The sequence below is a fragment of the Symphalangus syndactylus genome, chromosome 9 (assembly GCF_028878055.3).
Source record: "Symphalangus syndactylus isolate Jambi chromosome 9, NHGRI_mSymSyn1-v2.1_pri, whole genome shotgun sequence".
Lineage (NCBI taxonomy): Eukaryota > Metazoa > Chordata > Mammalia > Primates > Hylobatidae > Symphalangus > Symphalangus syndactylus.
This window is the reverse complement of record NC_072431.2, coordinates 23,609,863-23,632,364: the sequence shown is the minus strand read 5'-3', so window position 1 is coordinate 23,632,364 and position 22,502 is coordinate 23,609,863. Positions and strand designations below refer to the sequence as shown.

Here is a 22,502-nt window from a genome sequence, read left to right as displayed (position 1 = left end):
AACCACTTTTTGCATGCGGTTATGGTTCTCCTGCCCAGCGCATTGCCACTGAGTATACAGTTCTCTTGTCCAGCCTACTGTCACTGGACTCTCCTCTGTGTGTTGCCCCCAATAAAACCCCATGTCTCATTTCCTGGCTCCAGGTCTCTTCTTAGGCCTCTCAAACGTGGTGTCATCCCCATTGGAGGCAATAAGGGTTCGTCACAACAGTATGTACACACACATAAGTATGCAAATGTATCACTGAAGTACAATCTCTTCAGTGATAGCAGTTTTAACAGCATTATACCTACCTCAGCAAACAAGCATTTAATAGAAGTTTTTCTTGTGAATGAATGAATGTGCTGTAAGTTGATATTCAGGTGATTTTAGTATTATATAGTTCTCTCGTAGGACTTTGGAGTATAGGTTATTCTGTATTAAAGCCTGATGCAAATGTTTTTAACAATCAACCAAGTGGATTTTAAGGCTGTTAATTTTATAAAAATTAAATCAAGAAATTATAACTAGTATACTCTCTTGAATATTTGGCCATTTCAGTTTCACAAAGAAGTATATTAAGGGATTTTCATTTTCTGTAACACTGTTACAGATGAGTGATAATACAAAATACTGCAACAGACCATAACTGTGATTTTTGATGTTGTATATTTGCTTAGCTGGAATTATCAGTTATCTACTGTATGGGAAAGTCTGTTTTCCCAAAGGACATAGAATTTTCAGCAACTTTTCAGTGAATCTGACAAGATAAATTGGTTGTAAAATATACTCTTACATAACTATAGACAGATCTGCTGTATGAAGGTTTTGTATATGAACCAATTGAATATGCCATGGATAATTTTGTTTTTAGAAAGACTGATCCAGGCCGGGCGGCGGTGGCTCACGCCTGTAATCCCAGCACTTTGGGAGGCCAAGGCGGGTGGATCACCTGAGGTCGGGAGTTCTAGACCAGCTTGACCGACATGGAGAAACCTCATCTCTACTAAAAATACAAAATTAGCCGGGCATGGCAGCACATGCCTGTGATCCCAGCTACTCAGGAGGCTGAAGCAGAACTGCTTGAACCCGGGAGGCAGAGGTTGTGGTGAGCCGAGATCACGCCATTGCACTCCAGCCTAGGCAACAAGAGCGAAACTCTGTCTCAGAAAAAAAAAAAAAAAAGACTGATCCTTCTCACTAGACCAGTCACACTTAAAAAAAAAAAAAAAAAAAAAAAAAAGACAGACTGATCCTTCTCACTAGAGCACTCAGACTTAAAAAAAAAAAAAAAGAAAAAGACTTACCTTAATCTATGCTTTCAGCCAGACAGTACACAGGCAACAGCATCAGTATATTGAGGCCATTGCAAGTTCTTCCTGAACATTTCCCACGATTTCATCTGTGGACAGATGCTTATTGTGTTTTGGGAAATCTCCCAAATACATGTCAATAAGCTGTCAATGGAATAGTCTTATAAGATCTGACCCCTCGTGCTACACATATAGTCATTTGGTTAATCAGTTTTACTAGAGTTGATTAGTATATTTTGCTTTGGGGTAGTAAATAATGATGGAGGAAAGATAAAATCCTAAAAAACAATGACAATATTTGATTAAACTTTTTATTTTCAGTGGCTTTGAAGCGTATGTTGAATTTCAATGTGCCTCATATTAAAAACAGCACGGGGGAACCAGTATGGAAGGTAAGAGTTTATCTTAATGGGAACTGATTTCTGTTTTTCTCAGCCCTTATTGGTGGTAATTGGAGGGAATTTATTGTAATATGGAAGAAGTAACACATATTAGTTATGAATGTTTTATTCTTATTTAACATGATCTCTTAATATGAATCTTTTTGACAGACATTCTCTGGAGTGAGACAGGTGATAAAATAGTAATGTTCATCTAGAGAGTCCAGTTGATCTCTTTGGTAGGATGTCACCGATAGGTCTTTTTCCTGGTTTATATTTTGTTCCTTAGCTTTTCAAGTCCAGACTTTGGATTTTATAAGCTTGCTCAGGGTTAGTCACATTCAGAGGGCCTGGATTATTTTAACAAACTCATGAGAAAATGATCTGTAAACTGTAATACCAGTTTATTAATTTGTGAGATATAAAACTGTTAATTGAACCAGAAAGCAATCTACAACCTTTTCCTTTGAGAAATACTGGAGAGCCTTCAAAAATTCCTATTCTTTAGGCTTCTTCATTTTAAACTTCATGCAGACTCTCTTTCTTCAGAGTTATAGTTGATTGGGTTTAAACTTACTGGTTAACAGTCTCTTTATATTTCTCTCTTGCTAAAAATTAAGAACAAATCAACATGTTTAGAATTTAGGGTATTTCAAAAACTCTCTTGAGTCTTTATAAGTCCTTTGGGTTAACTCTAAAAGTAGTTAAAGTTGTCTATATTGATTTCATAGTTTAAGCTCCAGAGTATCCCCTAATTTTCTCCTTCTTGTTCCTTTGTGGGCATCTTCCGATTGCCTGTTGCATAAACTATACTTGTTTGTTTCTAAGACCAATATTGAGCTTTTGGTTGAAATAATTTGAGAATTTCTTGGGTACAAATTTTTGTCAGATACTTTTCCTACCCATCACTTTTTATATCATTAAAATTAATAATACACATGTATTGAGATTAAAAGAGGGAAGATTTTTGAAAGATGCAACATGAACTATAACTAGAGCAGAAAGATTTTTAGCCTCTCTAAAGGAAATCCTGGCATTCAAGAAAACATGTTTTCATAACAACATGTTTCATTCTCTCATTAGCAATTTCTTACTCCATAAATGATTATTGAGGTAGTTGTGAAAAATGCTTACCAGTTGAGCATCTTTTATTTGTCTTAACTGTGAAACTAATTTTGAGTTAAAAAGCCTAGTTGGAGTTCTTACCACTCCTCAAAGCTATCTGTTTTAATACTTTGAGAATGTGAGGAAGTGTATTTGATAGACTAAGTCTATCAAATACTCTTTAGGGACTTAATTTTTTTTTTTTTTTTTTTTTTTTTGAGATGGAATCTCGCCCTGTCGCCAGGCTGGAATGTAGTGGCGCAATCTTGGCTCACTGCAACCTCCGCCTCCCGGGTTCAAGTAATTCTCCTTCCTCAGCCTTCAGAGTAGCTGGGATTACAGGCACGCGCTACCAAGCCCAGCTGATTTTTGTATTTTTAGTAGAGAAAGGGTTTCACCGTGTTGGCCAGGATGGTCTCGATCTCTTGACCCTAGCGATCCGCCCACCTTGGCCTCCGAAAGTGCTGAGATTACAGGCGTGAGCCACTGTGCCACAGCCAGGGACTTAATTTTTTTAAATGAGTATCTTTTTAACCTGAGATGCTTAAAATACTAAATTTTTTATTGTAGTCCTGGAACTTGTTATATATTAGTTTTGAAAATGGCTAATTTTTACATATCTGTTTTTAGAAAAGATATATGTGAACTGGAAAAAAAATAAGGGTATGAATGTGAACTGCTTTAAGTTCAAAGTTGTTTGTTATAGCTTAAGGATTTTATAGTCTCTATTTTTTTTTTTCTTTTTTTTTTTTTTTTTTGAGACGGAGTCTCGCTCTGTCGCCCAGGCTGGAGTGCAGTGGCGCAATCTCGGCTCACTGCAAGCTCTGCCTCCCGGGTTCACGCCATTCTCCTGCCTCAGCCTCTCCGAGTAGCTGGGACTACAGGCGCCCGCCACCACGCCCGGCTAATTTTTTGTATTTTTAGTAGAGATGGGGTTTCATCATGGTCTCGATCTCCTGACCTCGTGATCCGCCCGCCTCGGCCTCCCAAAGTGCTGGGATTACAAGCATGAGCCACTGCGCCCGGCCTATAGTCTCTATTTTTTTAAAACCTAGAAAAAAGAATTTTATAAGAAGAAATTGATATAATTATTCATTTATTTTAGCCTGAGTAGTAATACTTTAAGAATATATTACTGCCTGGATGGACGTTTGGGTAAATAATGATGGAAAATATTAAATTGAGGCAAGGATAGATAACAATTCAGTATATATGATTTATTAAAATAAAATTTACTTCAACATTGTCTTAATATAGGTTCACTATTGGTTGTTCACTGATAATGATGACACATGGTTTTTTTAATAGGTACTCATTTATGACAGATTTGGCCAAGATATAATCTCTCCTCTGCTATCTGTGAAGGAGCTAAGAGACATGGGAATCACTCTGCATCTGTGAGTTTTTACGTATTTCTAATAGTGGCATTCATTTTCAAATACATTATTAAAGATTTCTTTGGCCACCCTGAAATCAAGTTATTAAGGAACATTTATAGAGAAAAATAGTGTTAGGTTACAGTATTTATGTAGTGCTGAACATTTTTTCCCTGTATCTTCTTTTATTCAACCCCTTATTTCTGGGATTTAAAAAAATCCTCAGTCTGAGGCTTTATAATTTCAGAATTTAAATTTTCTGCCTTGTGGCTTTTCCTTATACTTGGTTTACCCTCTATGTAAAGGAAAAGAACTAGTGATCTTAAGGTCTCTTCCAGCTCTAAAAGTGTTTTGTTCCTCTAATTTAAATACACAGATTCTCCTTGACCTACAGTGGGGTTACATACTTATAAACCCATCATAAGTTGAAATTTTGTAAGTCAAAAAAATACATTTGATACACCTAACCTACCAAACATCATAGCTTAGCCTCTCCTACCCTCAGCATGCTCAGAATACTTACATTAGCCTACAGTTGGGCAGAGTCAGATCTAACACATAGCCTCCTTTATAATAAACTGTTGAGGCTGGGCACGGTGGCTCACGCCTGTAATCCCAGTGCTTTGGGAGGCCAAGGCGGGCAAATCACAAGGTCAGGAGTTCGAGACCAGCCTGGCCACGTGGTGAAATGCCGTCTTTACTAAAAAAAATACAAAAAATTAGCCAGGCATGGTGGCAGGCACCTGTAATCCCAGCTACTCAGGAGGCCGAGGCAGGAGAATAACTTGAACCCGGGAGGCGGAGGTTGCAGTGAGCTGAGACTGCGCCACTGCACTCCAGCCTGGGCAACAGAGCAAGACTCTGTCTCAAAACTAAAAAAAAAAAATTAATTAATTAAAATAAAAATAAACTGTTGAATATCTCATGTAATTTGTTGACTACAGTGCTGAAAGTTGAAAACAATGTTTTTATAGGTGCTTAAAGTATGATTTCTACTGAATATGCACTGCTTTTGCACCATCATAAAGTCAAAAAATCCTAAGTTGAACCAGGGACTATTTTTTTTTTAAAAGGAATATCTAATTAATCATTAATATGAAAAATTTAAATGACTATGAAGTAATGACTGTTAATCACCATAGTAGGCTATCTATGTTGTCTTAACTGTTAAGTTTGTGTGATTATATTGCTTCTGATATGTTTAATAAAAATAAAACAAATTACAGTACTTTATGGGCTTGCCTAGTAGAACATTTGGAGAAGGGGCCAGGTGCAGTGGCTCATGCCACTAATCCCAGCACTTCTGGAGGCCAGGGTGGGCGGATCACTTGAGGTCAGGAGTTCGAGACCAGCCTGGCCAACATGGTGAAACCCCGTCTCTACTAAAACTACAAAAATTAGCTGGGCATGGTGGCATACCCACCTGTGTAATCCTAGCTACTTGGGAGGCTGAGGAAGGACAATTGCTTGAACCCAGGAGGCAGAGGTTGTAGTGAGCCGAGATCATGACACTATACTCTGGCCTGGGTAGCAGAGCAAGATTCTGTGAAAAAAAAAAAGAACATTTGGAGAAGGACTGTGTTCATGGATAGATACTAATACTTCTGTATATTAAAAGAGTCCAATTTTATGGTGTTCTAAGCTATTTGCATTTCATTCTATTTATGATGTTATAACCAATTTTTATGATATCATATATTGAATTGAAATGTACTCTTACAGGGAATATGGTTTTAGATTTTTGATAAGTAACTTGACAGAATCTGGTTTAATCAGCTCAAATTCTTCAGTTGTATAATGAGCATTTGTTAAAATTAATAGACTATTATAGTTTGTCAATTCCAAATGTCCTTTTTTATATTTCTGAAATTAGGGTCTATCTTATCACTGATGATATGTCATAACTGGCAGCATTTTTATTTCTCAGTAGTGTATAAAATATATTTTAAAAATTATGTTTTAAAATTGTTACCACCTTGGGTTTCATGAAATACGGTTATTTGATGAGTTTTCCTTTCATTTTTATGTCAGACTGAAATAAGCAGATTTGCTTTGATAATGTGTTAATTCTTATGGACCGCAGTAAAGTTTAACTTGATGCTATCCTTGGAAATTGTGGTTTATTAATAAACATTGAGTGCCATTGTCTCTGTACTAAGTGTTTAACTCCTTTATTTACTAATGGAAGGACTAAAGTTTAGAAGGCTTAAGTGATTGTCTCACATTTGTACAACCAGTTAATAACAGAGCCATGGCCACATTGCTTGACCACTAATTCTGTGCTGTTTATCTACTGAACTGTAATGGCTCAGTAACAGTAACTAACAGAAGTGAGGCCTTACTCAGTACTTCATTCAGGGGTAATAGGATAGTCTACCAGTTTGAGAGTCTCATAATCTCTGCCTAACTTGCTACTTGCCACCAGAGCATGGAAATATTACACAGCTACCATGGTGAACTCTTGTGTACTTTGCCTCCAACCATTCTCCTCTATTTACTGGAGAATACTGTATCAGTTACTTTATACTCTGCAAGCTGGTTTAGGCTAATTTGTAGGAAACAGTAATTACAAGTTTCCAGAGTATGAAATGGTGGTTGTAGCCAGTTAGGCAGTTGGACAAGCAGTGTAAAAAAGACCACGACCTATGGCAGCCATCACATTATCATTCTTGATATCAGTGGCAACAGTTATTAAACACAGACACACTGGCAGCATGTGCCTCTTTCCTCTCTTCTCCTTGATTATAGAAGGATGACTAGAGAGAGGTGAATTTCCTCAATATAAGCGTGGCTTGATGTTGGGATATTTGCGTGGAAATTGTTCCTAAATTGTAAAAGGAGAAAATTGTAAAGTGACTTAATCTATAAGATGCTTACATTCTCTTATGAAACAATAAATAGATAAAAATAGATTGTCTTTAAGTTTTAAGGAAACATTTATATACCTTTCATTTGAAAAATATATTTGATTACATGTTTGGTTAAATTTTTTTATAGCTTCTAAAGAATTGCTTCTAAAATTTTTTTCATTGCATCCCCTAGCTTTCTGATTTTCCCCTGAGAGCCACACTTTCCTCACACTCACCCTTCCCCTCTGACCACCACATTTCTATGAAAAGTGGGAATAAGATTGATTTTGAATATGTTTTAGTTCTCATTCAAGGAGAGTGTTGGTAGAAAAGAATGACCATAAGCGGTACTAAAAGTGTGAGCAGAATAGGACAAATGAAGACTAACAAGAAATTAGGGTCTTATTAATACTAATAAATAATATCAACACTGACATGGGAGAAAGCTAGGTTATTAATTGCAACAAGAGCTTTTAGAGCACTGGTTACTGTCCTTGAGCTAGTGAACTCCCATTTTGAGGAATATTGTTTAAATAAGTGACTAAAAAAAAATAAGTTTTAGTTCCCTTTTGTCTTCTAGGCTTTTACACTCTGATCGAGATCCTATTCCAGATGTTCCTACAGTATACTTTGTAATGCCAACTGAAGAAAATATTGACAGAATTTGCCAGGTAATATGGGTTCTTATTTTCTGGACTCCTGAATTTGGAAACAGATTTTTTTTTCAAGAAAAATTCCTAGATGTCCTGGGTGAAAAATCAGAAATGCCTATGCCTACTTTCTCACTCTGATTTTTGAGACTATCTTTGAATTCCAAATAGCCTGAAAGACTTAAAACTTTTGGCTGAAGAAGTATTATACAGTAGTCCTCTCATGTCCACAGTTTCACTTTCCACAGTTTCAGTTATCCACAGTTAACCAGGTACTGACTGTATTACAGTAGTCAACATATTACAGTATTTTGAGAGACCACATTTCATATAACTTTCATTACAGAATATATTTTATAATTGCTCTATTTTATTTCTATCTATTGTTGCTAATCATTTACTATGCCCAATTTATAAATTATAAATTAAGTTTTACCATAAATATGTATGTATAGGAAAAAAACATACATAGTTCAGTACTATCTGGTTTCAGGCATCTACTGGAGTCTTAGAAAATAACCCCTGCAAATAAGGGGGACCACTGTACTGGTAAAGTCTAAGTCTGGCTTTAACAAACAGAAAGCGTAGGTATATTGCCTTTCTAACTTATATAGGGTTTTCCTTTTCTAAAATAAGGGTGAGATTAGGAAGTCCACGCTGGTGCAGAAGCACTGTAAGGTAATCAAAGACCCAGGCTCCTTCTATCGCTGATCATTCATCTTTAGTTTGTTGGTTTTCCTTGTCTTGCTTGTTGCTGCACCTGTAGGCATCAAATCTATGTTTACATCAAGAAGAAGAGGGAAATAGACTGTGCCAGCCCTGACTGTTGATTTTGATCAGGAAAGCTAAGCCTTTCCAGAAACTCCCAGAAGACCTTTATTTATTTCTTAGTGGGTAGAATCTGTTACAAGGGTGGCTGCAAAAGTCAATATTTAGATGAGTATATTGTCACCCCAAAGAAAATCTAGCAAGATTCTTTTAGCAAGGAAAGGGAGAAAAATAGATATTGGATAGGTAAGTAACAGTGTCTTCCACAAGTCACAGCATCTTTGTTACTGACTGTTGAATCAAATTGCTATTTAGATTGTTAGTGAAGTTTGCAAATTTTGTGTCCTGTGTAGCTTTATGATGCCCAGCTTTCTCTTTTACCCTGCGTAAACTCAAGTATGCTATTCATGAAAGACACTTGCAATGTCTTCTTCTTTCATTTTTTCAATAACACCTTTATTGAAATTATAATTTACATACCATACAATTCACCCATTTAAGGAGCACGAGTGTATGGTTCATTGGTTTTTAATATAGTCACAGAGTTTTGCAACCATCACCACAGTCAATTTTAGAACATTGTCATTACCTCAAAAAGAAATCTGGTACCATTTATCACATCCTAAACCCTCCCCCATCCCCTTCCATCCCTAAGCTACCTTCTGTTTCTGTATATTTTCCTACTCTGACCATTACATATGAATGAAATCCTATAATATGTGGTCTTTTGTATATGGCTGATTTCTCTTAGCATAATGTTTCCAAGGTTTATCCATATTGTAGCATGAATTGGTACCTTATTCCTTTTCTTGACTGAATATATTCCATTGTATGGATGTACCAAATTTTGTTCATCCATTTACCACTTGATGGACATCTGGATTGTTTCTACCTTTTGGCTATTAATAATGTTGCCATAAATATTCATGTGCAGGTTTCTCTGTGGACATGTTTTCAATTCTCTTGTGACCATAAACACATAGGAATAGAATTACATGGTCAAATGATAACTCTATGTTTACCTTTTTAGTAACAGACTGTTTTCCAAAGTGTGGTTGCACCGTTTTATAGTCCCACCAGTAGTGTATGAGGGTTCTGATTTCTCCAGATCCTTGCTGAACACTTACTATCCGATATTTTTATTGTAGCCATCCTAATAGGTTTGAAGTGGCATCTCATTATAGTTTTGATTTGCATTTCTATAATTAATGATATTAAGCATCTTTTAACATGCGTATTGGTCATTTGTATGTCTTTCGAGAAATATCTATTCAGATCATTCACCCAGTTTTTAATTGGGTTGTCTTTTTATTGTTGAGTTGATAGAATTCTTTTTCTATTTTGGATACTAGACACTCACAAGTTTATGATTTGTAAATATTTTCTCCCAGTCTATGGGTTATCTTTTCATTCTCTTGTTAATGTCCTTTGAAGCACAAACATTTTTGATTTTGATGAAGCCCAGTTTATCGGGTTTTTTTTCTTGAGTTGCTTATCCTTTTGGTGTCATATTTAGGAAACCATTCGAGATTCTTGTGTTTTCTTCTAAGAATTTTATAGTTTCGGCTCTTACATGTAGGTCTTGATTCCCCTTTTTCATTATTTTTATATATGGTGGGATGTAGGTATCCAACTTTATTCTTTTGCATGTGGCTATCCAGTTGTCCCAGCATAATTTATTGAAGAGACTATTCTTTCCCTAGTGAATGGTCTTGGCAGCCTTGTCAAAAATTAGCTGACCACAGATATCTTGTTTTATTTCTGAACTCTCAGTTCTATTGCATTGATATCTATGTCTTTCCTTATGCCTGTACCACACAGTGTTGATATCTCTTGCTTGATAGCAAGTTTTGAAATTGAGAAATTGTGTCCTCCAACTTTGTACTTTTTTTCAGACTGTTTTGGCTTTTCTTGAATTTCCAAATTAAGATTAGCTTGTCATAAGTTTTGTGCTTCTTTTGTTAAATTTATTCTTTCATGTGTTTAATGCTTATTATGAATGGAATTCTTAATTCCATTTTTAGGATTGTTCATTGCAGTTGCATAAAAATTCAATTGATTTTTATATATTTATCTTGTATCCTGCAACCTTGCTGAACTTATATGTCCTTTTGAAATGTATACATCATTCTTTGACCACTTCCTTACTTTCTGGCACAATGAGATGTTCCAATATAGCCTAGGATTTTACTTTCTCTGTCTCAGCCCAGGATTCAGACATTTTTCTAAGGAGCTCTGGTTGCTTTCTGTAAAGAATGGTATTTAGGGATCAGGATCTAGGCATTAGGTATACTCATTGTGACTTGAGTGTCACTGTTCTTTGGTCCTCTCAATGGAAAAAGTTAGGAAATTATGTATTTATGCATACACTTTTATATCTATATTTATTTCTACAATTATTTCTACAATTCTCCCTCTCTTCTCCTCACCTATCCAGATAAACAGATAACCTCCAAAACTGTTTCAGCTCAGTAACACAGGATTCACTCTAGCATTTCCCTTTTCTCTTTACAAATTTGTAACTCCTTTCTCAGAGTGAAAAACATGGTTCCCAGTATCGTGAACATATTACTTATTTCTCAATCCTCATACATAAATAGTCTCTTGACCTTGATTGAACCACTACCCTGATCACCTTCCTCACAAAGGCTCCAACCCCTCAATTTTTCACATTTTAACTTCGCTGAAATCAGGTGCATCTTAAAATTGATCATGTCACAAAATTTTATTGGCATCATTGATTCTTAGTGTTACATAAAATGATGGTTCCTGTTACAGTCAGTGATATCTTAGATTTGAGGAAATACGGTTATTTCGATATCCATTTGCTGAAAGTGTAAGAAGATAAGTAAATTTGACTCAATAATTTGCATAACTTAAATTACACTACTTTTGAGCAATTGAGAAGAAATACTTGTAGAATTGGTAATTGGATTTATAACTTGTCTGTGTGCAATGAAGGATTTGTTGTGTCATCACATGTCCAAAACAGTTGAAGATCGTGTCTGCCAAATATAACAAGCGTTTTACTATATTAGTGAGCCATATCTGGATATTTTAAGAAGAATGCAGATAGGCTGTATGAAAGCAGTTTGTACTGTATTGTAATTAATGAGATTTTGTTGATAATATAATTATAATTTTATTACTTTATTAAGAAACATTTTAGTTACATCTGATAACCAGATAACCAGTACTACTTCAAAGCTTTTTTCTCTTGGGATACTTTTTTTGATTGTCATTTAAATATCCTGTCGTTTAAATATAACTTTGCCTTATAGTATTTGAAACATATGTATTCATGGTCTTCTTTACCCTATAAGAATGAAGTTTTCATTGTATTGATAGGATCTTCGAAATCAACTATATGAATCATATTATTTAAATTTTATTTCTGCTATTTCAAGAAGTAAACTGGAAGATATTGCAAATGCAGCGTTGGCAGCTAGTGCAGTAACACAAGTAGCCAAGGTAAGAGAGTTTGGTTGGTTGATGAAATTTTGTCAATGTAAAATTTAACACTGTTCTGAAACCTGTAGTTGGCATAGATATCTATTTGACAGATGACCAGAACGACAGAAATGTTTAGGCTCAATACTGTTATAAAGAGTTCTGATAATATAAATTATCTTCAAGTTGAACTAGGCAAAATAAGCCAAACTAAAGGAACCTACTATTTAATGAATTTGAAAGACAGAAATAAAAAGCAGAATGAGTTTTGCTTTAGTCTGTGATTTGTATGATATTTTTAGGTCAACTCAGAAATCATTTGACAGTTGTATTGTCATAAACTGTATTGAAAGTATGTTGACATTGTTTTATCTGTAATCATTATAATCATCATACTATTTCCAGATCTTTTTTTTACTTAGGAAAGAGGATCCAAAGTGCCCGTGTTGCATATTGAGATCCAAAGTGCCTCTGTTGCATATTAAGAGAAAAAGAATCCATGACAGGCCAGCAATTCTACATCATAGTGACTTTTTAGTCAGGTTCAGCTTCAGTTATAAATCAATTTGTAAAATATATTTCAGGTTATAATCCTGTTATGCTCTGTGTTTCTTGAATTTGGACAAGATATGCATGAAAGTTCCAGACAACTATCTAGGACAAATAAAAGACTAAACAACCATGCATATACTTTCTGTTCTTTTTCTACTGATAGATTTTTCATTCTTAGATTTAAATAGACCACTAATATTTCTGATTAGTTTTTGAGGCTTATGCCTTTAATCTTTGTGCTCAAAATTTATTAACTTCACATAAAATAATGGGAACAACTTTTATTTTCTTTCTTGTTTTGTTTTGAGACAGTGTCTCACTCGCCCAGGTTGGAATGCAGTGGTGCAATCACTGCTTGCTGCAACCTTCAGCTCCTGGGCTCATACCACTCTACCCAGCTAATTTTTTTTTTATGTTGCCCAGGTCTCGAACTTCTGGCCTCAAACAGTACTCCCACATCAGCCTCCCAAAGCTCTGGGATTACAGGTGCAAGCCACCTCACTCAGCCTTAATTTGGTTAACTAAATTCAGTGTATTTCAAATAGTTCTCTTAATTTTTCTCCTACTCTGCACTTCCAAAGAACTGGCATAACTTTTTCCCACTTATTAGAAAAGTTCTTGGTGTAAAACAGTTACTGTGACTTTCTTAGGAAAATGTGATGAAAACGATTGTTAAAATTGTATGTTTTCTTCAAAATTGATATCCATTCCCATCACAACCACAATTTAAGTTCTTATATCTGCTTAAATTTTGTTTTCTGAAAATGTTACTCTCCTTCATATTTATTGCCCAAAGGCTTGTTTTTATTGCCTTAACTTACTCTTTACTCCTCATTCTTGTTCAATTGGGCTGTAAAACAGTACAATTTTTAGTTATTGAATGTAATTAGGATTTTTTTTTCATTTCTACCATTGATAGGTTAGAGCAAACTAAATTTACTTTCAATATGGCTATATTGTAAGATTGATTTGTAAACCTTTTCTTTTGTTTCTAGGTTTTTGACCAATATCTCAATTTTATTACTTTGGAAGATGATATGTTTGTATTATGTAATCAAAATAAGGAGCTTGTTTCATATCGTGGTATGTAAAAATAGAAATGTTGCAATTCTTTGTTAACAAAATGAATGGTATACTGTAAGAAAAAAGTGAGGTGTTTAATGGACTTCAAAACCAGCTTGTTTACAGCAGTAGAGCTATAGAAGCTTTTTAAAAGCACACGGAGAAAACAAGGCTCAGACTGAATTTTATTACATTTAAACGTTAATAAACCTGTTTTGTAAACTCAAAGAAGTACCAATTCTCTGACCTTTTCTGTACCCCCACAGCAACTTGCATGAATGGTTCACTCATGGCAAGTTAGACAATATTTTAGTAGCAGATTTCAAATTTATCATCTAGTACTTTGATCTTGGACAAGAACAAGTTAGCTTGCTTCTCTGTGCTTATAAAACACTGGAACCAGATGATAAGCTCCCTGAGAGAAGAGAATGAATCTTTTGGTTTCATTGAGCTCTAGAGCATCTGTTCTTGTGGAAATTCCGTAAAAAGATATAAGTATTTGCTGAATTGTTCATGTGAGAGATTTTTGACAATGGTTATTATTCACAGAAATCTATTTACAGTTGCATTTTAAATGAATTAGCAACTTATTTAAGTTATATATTTTAAAACCTAGTTTTCCTTAAGCCTTTAAATTGAATATGAATTGTGTTATACTGTTTATAAATCTGGTAAAGTAAAAACAAGCATCTTTATTCTTGATGGATTAACTCATACTGAACAGATTAAATTCTCCTAATCAGTCCCCTTTAACAAGTTTAATCAGAAAACTTGGTGTGTTGAATTCCTTTAAACATTTTAAATTTTATTAATAAATTCAGAATATTAAGTGGTTTTTTTTTTTGGTACTGTACTTCATATACCAGACCAGACAAGTTTATAATTCTAACAAGCAAAATCTGCCCAAGTGTTTAAATAATTCTTTAAAAATAATTAAATTAGTAATGAGTGTAAAATTTGCTAAATATTCGTATTCTTATAAATTTAATTACATTTTTTATACCTGCCAGCTTTTTTAAAAGATCACATGTTTGAGATTAATTACAAATTTTAAAGTGTAATCACATGGCTAATCACCCAGATTCTCAATAATGATAATAGTAATAGCTTGCTCTATGCCAATCAGTGTTTTAAGCATGTTACAATATGGGCTAATTTACTCCTCAGAATAACTTTATGAAGTAGAAATTATTTCCATTTTCAAGATGAGAAAACAGAGACATAGCTATTAAGTAACTTGTTGAGGCAATGGTAGAGCTAGCTTACTAAACACAGGCAGTCTCACTCCAGAGATAACATTCTTTATCATTATGTAATCATATACCTAATTGTCTCAAATGTTACAATGCTTTAAAAATTTTAAACAAATATTCCTAAATATGATTATATTAATAGCATGGTATTGATTTGCAAATATTTTTCATTCTAAACTTTCCATGGATTGGGAGCAAGCAGATTTATTATCTCACTCAAACTAAGGCTGCTATCTTAGACAAAGCAAGCTGTTATCTCAAGTTGAGTTGAGGTTATTGATTAGCAGTTTATGACTGTTAGGGTTACTTTTCATTCAGAGATGTGGAACTAGGGTATAGGACTCAAGGGCTGGATGCTTCCATGTAGATTTTTCTAGTGCCAGTAATTAACAGAAATGTACAAGTGATTTAACTAAAAGGTTTGAAGTGTCTACAGATCACTTGTGCCACTGATTAATTAAATGAATTGGGTATGTTTCATTGAATTGATATCCCCTGAATGCACATAATGCAAATTGTATCCTTTATGATATTGATTTCATCTGATTGAAATAGATGGTATTTGCAACACCTGAGTAATGGCCCATTTCCTTCTTTTAGATTCTGTGTTGCCTGATTGAATTCTTTTATTATGTGTTGTCTGGGTGGGCCACGCTTTCTGTAGATACTTGGAGATATCCAGTTGAATTCTGCTTTCCTCTTATGGTAACCACAACTGGTATTAAATTTTATGTGTGATTTCACTTTCAGGATATTGGGACATTAAAAATACTTTGTAGATAATAGTTTAGACACTAATCTTTCAGCATATAGTTATTGATCTACTTCATTAGACACTGGGCCTTGATATTGTGAAAGGAAGATAAGTAAGTCAAGGTCTTTGTCAAAGACAGTCTACACAGCAATGTTTCTTAAAGTGTAGCCCCAAGGCCTATTTGCATTAAAATTGCCTGAGGTGCTTGTCATAATTATAGGTTCGCTACCCCCCCCAGACAGAGTCTCCTCTGTCGCCCAGACTGGAGTGCAGTAGTATGATCTCAGCTCACTGCAACCTCTGTCTCCCAGGTTCAAGCAATCCTCCTGCCTCAGCCTCCCAAGTAGCTGGGATTACAGGCTTGTGCCACCACACCTGGCTAATTTTTTTTATTTTTAGTAGAGATGGGGTTTCACCATGTTAGCCAGGATAGTCTCAAACTCCTAACCTTAGGTGATCTGCCCACCTCAGCCTCCCAGAGTGCTGGGATTACAGGTGTGAGCCACCACACCCAGCCTCAAAATTATAGGTTTTTTAGAATTATTCATATCCATACAGAATCCCTAAAGGAAAGGGATAAGAATCTTTAATTTTTAAAAACTTCCAGAGAATTTTTCCCCATATTCCCTGGGTGATTCTTTTTTTTTTTTGAGACGGAGTCTTGCGCTGTCACCCAGGCTGGAGTGCAGTGGCGCGATCTCGGCTCACTGCAAGCTCCACCTTCCGGGTTCACGCCATTCTCCTGCCTCAGCCTCTCCGAGTAGCTGGGACTACAGGCGCCCGCCACCATGCCCGGCTAATTTTTTGTATTTTTAGTAGAGATGGAGTTTCACCGTGGTCTCGATCTCCTGACCTCGTGATCCACCCGCCTCTGCCTCCCAAAGTGCTGGGATTACAAGCGTGAGCCACAGCACCCGGCCCCCTGGGTGATTCTTATACTCAATAAAGTTTGGGAACTACTTGTATACACTCTTGTAGATTAGAAGAGAAATTTATATAACTTAATATAAAGAAAATGATATGCGATGTTGGTTGTGCCATAATTTATTTGCATTTCCTTTTCTGGCTATAGTTGGGTAACAGAATCAGTAGTTTCTTGAGGCCATCTAGTGTTTATGAATAAAACCATGGAATATGATATTTATTTTCCTGTTTGCTTTGGCAAAAATTTTGTAAGTTTACATCGTGGGGTTGTTTTTCTTATTAGTAGTCTCCTAATGTCTGGTATTAAGGTAGTTTGTTGTGGTTATTTATTTTTCTCTTTGAGGTGGTATAATTTTTAACACGTATTTGTTCACTTAAAAGAAGTTTAAAGCAGGCGGAGTGTGGTGGCTCATGCCTATAATCCTAGTCCTTTGGGAGGCCAAGGTAGGAGGATCACTTGAGCCCAGGAGTTCAAGACCAGCCTGGGCAACATAGAGAGACCTATCTCTACCAAAAAAATTGTTTAATTAGCAGGGCATAGTGGCATGTGCCTGTGGTCCCAGCTACTCTGAAGGCTGAGATGGGAGGATCACTTGAGCCCAGGAGGCTGAGGCTGCAGTAAGCCATGATTATGTCTCTGCACTCCCTCCTGGGTGACAGAGCAAGATCCTGTCTGAAAAAAAAAAAAAAATTTTAACCAAAAAATTTAACTTGCTGAGTTTTATTGTATATCAATTAAGAGTTTAGTAATAATTTTAGGAGTTTTATAAAGATGAGGCATAAGTTTGGGTCAACTTTTTCTCCTTTTCCTATGTCATTTTAGCCATTAACAGGCCAGATATCACAGACACGGAAATGGAAACTGTTATGGACACTATAGTTGACAGCCTCTTCTGCTTTTTTGTTACCCTGGGTAAGTTTTCCAGTCTTTCTGGTTATTCTTTCTCACTTACTTGGCTCTCTAGAGGTTCTCGAGTAGAGTAAAATATATATTCAATAGTATATAAAAACAGTTCTTCCAATAACTTGATGTGGTTCTCTTAACATTTAGCAGATCTATTGAGTTGTCATTTTAGATGTCTTTGGTAGTTATAATTTTCCACCATATTATTTGAATGGCTTGGTGGTGACTTCACCTATGTGCCTGTTAATTTTCTTTTAATATTTCATTATGAAAAATTTCAAACACATTTCTAAATAGAGAAATAAATGTTTGGTAACTATTAAGTTCAGATGCCCAAGGCTCCAGAAAATATTACGTATATAATACTAATCTACCTACACCTTCAAAATTTATTTTTAATTTTTTTTTCTTATTTTCAACTTTTATTTTAGGTTTGGGGGATACATGTGCAAGTTTGTTACATGGGTAAATTGTGTGTCACTGGGGTTTGGTGTACAAATGAATTCGTCACCCAGGCCATGGGCATGGTACCTGATAGGGAGTTTTTTGACCTTCATCCTCTCTGCTCAGGTAGACCCCAGTATCTGTTATTCTTATCTTTGTGTCTTTTCTTTTTGTTTAGCTCCCACTTACAAGTGAGAACATAGGATGTTTTGTTTCGTTTCTGTTAATTCCCTTAGAATAATGGCCTCCAGCTATATCTATGTTGCTGCAAAGCATATGATTTCACTCTTTTTTATGGCTCTATAGTAGTCCATGATGTATGTGTATCACAAATTGTTTATCCAGTCCACCCTTGATAGGCATCTAGGTTGATTCCATGTCTTTGCTATTGTGAATATTATGGCAATGAACGTGTGGATAGATGTGTCTTTTTCATAGAATGAGTTATATTATTTTGGCTATATACCCAGTAATGGGATTGCTGAGTTGAATGGTAGTTCTGTTTTAAGTTCTTTGAGAAGCCTCCAAATTGCTTTCCACAGTGGCTGAACTAATTTACATTCCCACCAACAGCATATAAGTGTTCCCTTTCCTCTGCAACCTCACCAACATCTGTTATTTTTTGACTTTTTAATAATAGACATTCTGACTGGTGTGAGATGGTATCTCATTGTGGTTTTGATTTTCATTTCTCTAATGATTAGTGATGTTGAGCATTTTTTCATATGCTTGCTGGCCACGTATGTCCTTTTTTTTTTTTCTTGAAAAGTGTCTGTTCATGTCCTTTGCCCATTTCTAATGGGGTTGTTTTTGCTTGTTGATTTGTTTAAGTTCCTTATAAATTCTGTTGGATGCATAGTTCGCAAATATTTTTTCCCATTCTGTAGGTTGTCCATTCACTTTGCTGATAGTTTCTTTTGCCATGCAGAAGCTCTTTAGTTTAATTAGGTCCAATTTGTCTGTTTTTGTTTTTCTGGTGATTGTTTTTGGAGACTTCAGCATGAAATCTTTGCCAAGGCCTGTGTTCAGAATGGTGTCTAGGTTTTATTCTAGGATTTTTATAGTTTGGGGTCTTACATTTAAGTCTTTAATCCATTTTGAGTTTATTTTTGTATATGGTGAAAGGAAGGGGTTCAGTTTTTAATCTCCAGGTATAGCTAGCCAGTTATCCCAGCACCACTTACTGAATAGGGAGTTCTTTCCCTATTGCTTTTTATTATTGACATTGTCGAAGATCAGATGGTTGTAGGTGTGTGGCTTTATTTCTGGGCTCTCTAACCTGTTCCATTGGTCTGTGTGTCTGTTTTTGTACCATGCTGTATTGGTTACTACAGTAAAAGCCGCGTAGTAGTATACTTTGAAATTAGGTTGTGTAATGCTCCCAGTTTTGTTATTTTTGCTTAGATTTGCTTTGGCTATTCAGGCTCTTTTTTGGTTCTGTATGACTTTTAGAAAAGCTTTTTCTAATTCTTTGAAAACTGGCATTGGTAGTTTGGTAGGAGTAGCACTGAATTTGTAAATTGTTTTGGCAGTATGGCCATTTTAATATTGAGTCTTCTTATCCATGAACATGGAATGTTTTTCCATTTGTTTGTGTCATCTCTGATTTCTTTTCGTTTTGTAGTTCTTGTTGTAGAGCTCTCTCACCCCTAATTAGCTGTGTTCCTAGGTATTTTCTTCTTTTTGTGGCTATTGTGAATGGGATTGCATTTTTGATTTGGCTCTTAGCTTGGATATTATTGGTGTATAGAAATGTTCCTGGTTTTTGTACATTGACTTTTGCATCCTGAAACTTTACCAAAGCTGCTTATTAATTCTGGGAGCCTTTGGGCAGAGAGTATGGAATTTGTGAGGTATAAGATCATATAACCTGCAAAGAGGTAGTGTGACTTCCTCTCTTGCTATTAGGATGCCTTTTATTTCTTTCTCTTGCCTGATTGCTTTGGCTACAACTTCCAGTACTATGTTAAATGGGAGTGGGTGTCCTTGTCTTATTCAAGTTCTCAGGGGGAATGCTTACAGCTTTTGCCCATTTATTATGACATTGGCTGTGTGTTTGTCATAGATTGCTCTTACTATTTTGAGGTATGTTTCTTCATTGCCTAATTTGTTGAGAGTGTTTTTTTGTTTTTGTTTTAGATGAAGTCTCACTCTGTCGCTAGGCTGGAGTGCAGTGGTGCAACCTCAGCTCACTGCAACCTCCACCTCCTGGGTTCAAGCAATTCTGCCTCAGCCTCCCGAGTAGCTGGGACTACAGGCACACACCACCACGCCCAGCTAATTTTTGTATTTTTACTAGAGACAGGGTTTCATCATGTTGGTCAGGATGGTCTTGATCTCTTGACCTTGTGATCCACCTGCCTCGGCCTCCCAAAGTGCTGGGATTACAGGCGTGAGCCACCACACCCAGCTGAGGGTTTTTTAAATGAAGTGATGGTGAATTTTTTCAAAAGCCTTTTCTGTGTCTGTTGAGATGATCATATGGTTTTTGTTAGTTCTTTTTATGTAATGAATCACATTTACTGATTTGCATGTGTTGAATCAACCTTGCATCCTGGGAATAAAGCCTACTTGATCGTGGTGCATTCATTTTTTTGGATTCAGTTTGCTAATATTCTGTTGAAGATTTTTGCACCTGTATTCATCAGGGGTATCAGACTGAAGTTTTATTTTTTTGTTGTGTCTCTGCTAGGTTTTGGTGTGAGAATGATACTGGCTTCATTGACTGAGTTAGGGAAGAGTCCCTCCTCCTCGATTTTTTGGAATAATATTAGTAGTATCAGTACCAGCTCTTCTTTGTATATCTGTTAGAATTTGGCTGTGAATCCATCTGGTCCAGGGCTTTTTCTGGTTTGTAGGTTTTTTATTACTGATTCAGTTTTGGAATTTGTTATTCCAGAACTTCAGTTTCTTCCTTGTTAAACCTTGGCAGGTTGTATGTTTCCAGAAATTTATTCATTTCTGTTAGGTTTTCTAGTTTGTGTTCATAGAGGTGTTTGTAATAGTCTCTGAGGGATTTTTATATTTCTCTGGGGTCGATGATAATGTTACCCTTGTCATTTCTCATTGTGTTTATTTGGATCGTCTCTTTTCTTCTTTGTTGACCGAACTAGTGGTCTACCTATCTTGTTTATTCTTTCAAAGAAACAACTTCTGGTTTCCTTGATTCAAAATGTAAAGCACTGATGTAGATTGTCTAAAATTGTGTTTAGTATCTAATATATGATTTTGTGCTTTACTATCACTAATGGATCAGTTTAAAAGCCTAATTGCAATTTTAATTTTTTAGACACTTAAAACCTTTTTGTTAAAATGATTCTTACACTAGATTAATAAAATCTCTATGTCACAAAAAAAATTAAGAGCTACCATGTATAGTCTTAAGATTTAGACAAATGTTTAGACATGTAGAGAATTTATTTGCAAATTGTATGGCTCCCTCCTTTCAGGGATTTTTTTTTCCCCATAATTTCTAGCCCTGAGCTCCAATCTTTGATTGTTCAGCTCATTAATTTTCCTGTTTTCTGCTTGAGTTCTTTGCCCTGTGTGCCATGTAATGTGTCAAGTACCCTCAGGAGAAAAGCTGGTTAACAATATATATTACCTTATGTGATTCTCTTCTTTCAAGAGTTAACCCCTCCAGTTTCTGCCTGCTTTGAACTGCTTTCATTGCCCTCACATGGTTTGTTGTTGTTTTATATATAAAGAAAGCACAGGTATACAACTTTTAGCGTTAAACAGACATAATTTTCTATTTTGTCACCCCACACAGTCTGTAAAATTTTGCCAGATGCTAGGGAGGTTGTACTGTAACCTCTGCCTCCCAGGTTCAAGCGATTCTCCTGCCTCAGCCTCCCGAGTAGCTGGGATTATAGGCATGCTCTACCACTCCTGGCTAATTTTTGTATTTTTAGCAGAGACGGGGTTTCACCATGTTGGCCAGGCTGGTCTCGAACTCCTGACCTCAGGTGATCCACCCGCCTCAGCCTCCCAAAGTGCTGGGATTACAGGCATGAGCCACCACGCCCGGCCAGTGATTAATTTTTCAAAGGAGAAATTGAAATTATTGCCAATTTGACATAGAAGGATGTCAACACTAAATTGTTACATGGGGAAAAACAAGTTTTAGAACAGTATATATACTATCGTATTTTTGTTTTTTTACATATACACACGGACTTAGTAGACTATATGTAGAAAACAACCTAGAAGCATCCATTTCTAATTCTAATGGGGGTTGTGAGGGCTGGAATCAAGAGGGTTAAGTTTATACATTTCTAATGTTATTTAAATTTTTTATTACAAACATTTATAACTTTTGCCATCAAAAGAAAACACAGTTTTGAAAAATTTGCTATTTTGTGTTTTTACTTTTGCATTTGACTGAGTATATTCATATTTCCTGTAGAATCTAAAATGTGACAATTTCAGCATATAAATATTACAGTGTTCTCAGTTTGTCTTATGAGACTTTCAGTGCAGTTGGACTTTTTTTCTGTTTAGGATTTCAACCTATATGAATAATGTGTTTTCTATTATTTAAATTGGTATTTAAAAAAACCTACAATTTTTTATTGTCCATTCGTAAAATAAACAAAAACTAGCAGTCCCCGAACTGCTAAATTAGCTAAGCTCTTTTCATTCTTTTCTTTTAAGTCAAATTAACGTGAGTCCTGTGAATAGAGTAAGCTTATGTATTGAAACTGCCTAGACCGGGTGCAGAGGCTCACACCTGTTATC

The 22,502-nt window shown here is 35.6% G+C and overlaps 1 protein-coding gene across 2 annotated transcripts in view; it reads left to right on the top strand.

The window, feature by feature from the left end:
• Positions 1-22,502, top strand: part of SCFD1 (sec1 family domain containing 1) — a 114,194-nt gene that overhangs the window by 4,193 nt on the left and 87,499 nt on the right. The window contains exons 2-7 of one of the 2 annotated variants that reach the window (XM_055291592.2): positions 1,614-1,684; positions 4,085-4,173; positions 7,582-7,672; positions 11,768-11,890; positions 13,417-13,504; positions 17,238-17,327. In XM_055291592.2, coding sequence (XP_055147567.1) covers positions 1,614-1,684; positions 4,085-4,173; positions 7,582-7,672; positions 11,768-11,890; positions 13,417-13,504; positions 17,238-17,327 — 552 coding nt within the window. The remainder of the gene's footprint in view (positions 1-1,613; positions 1,685-4,084; positions 4,174-7,581; positions 7,673-11,767; positions 11,891-13,416; positions 13,505-17,237; positions 17,328-22,502) is intronic. The other variant, XM_055291594.2, reaches the window with a different exon arrangement.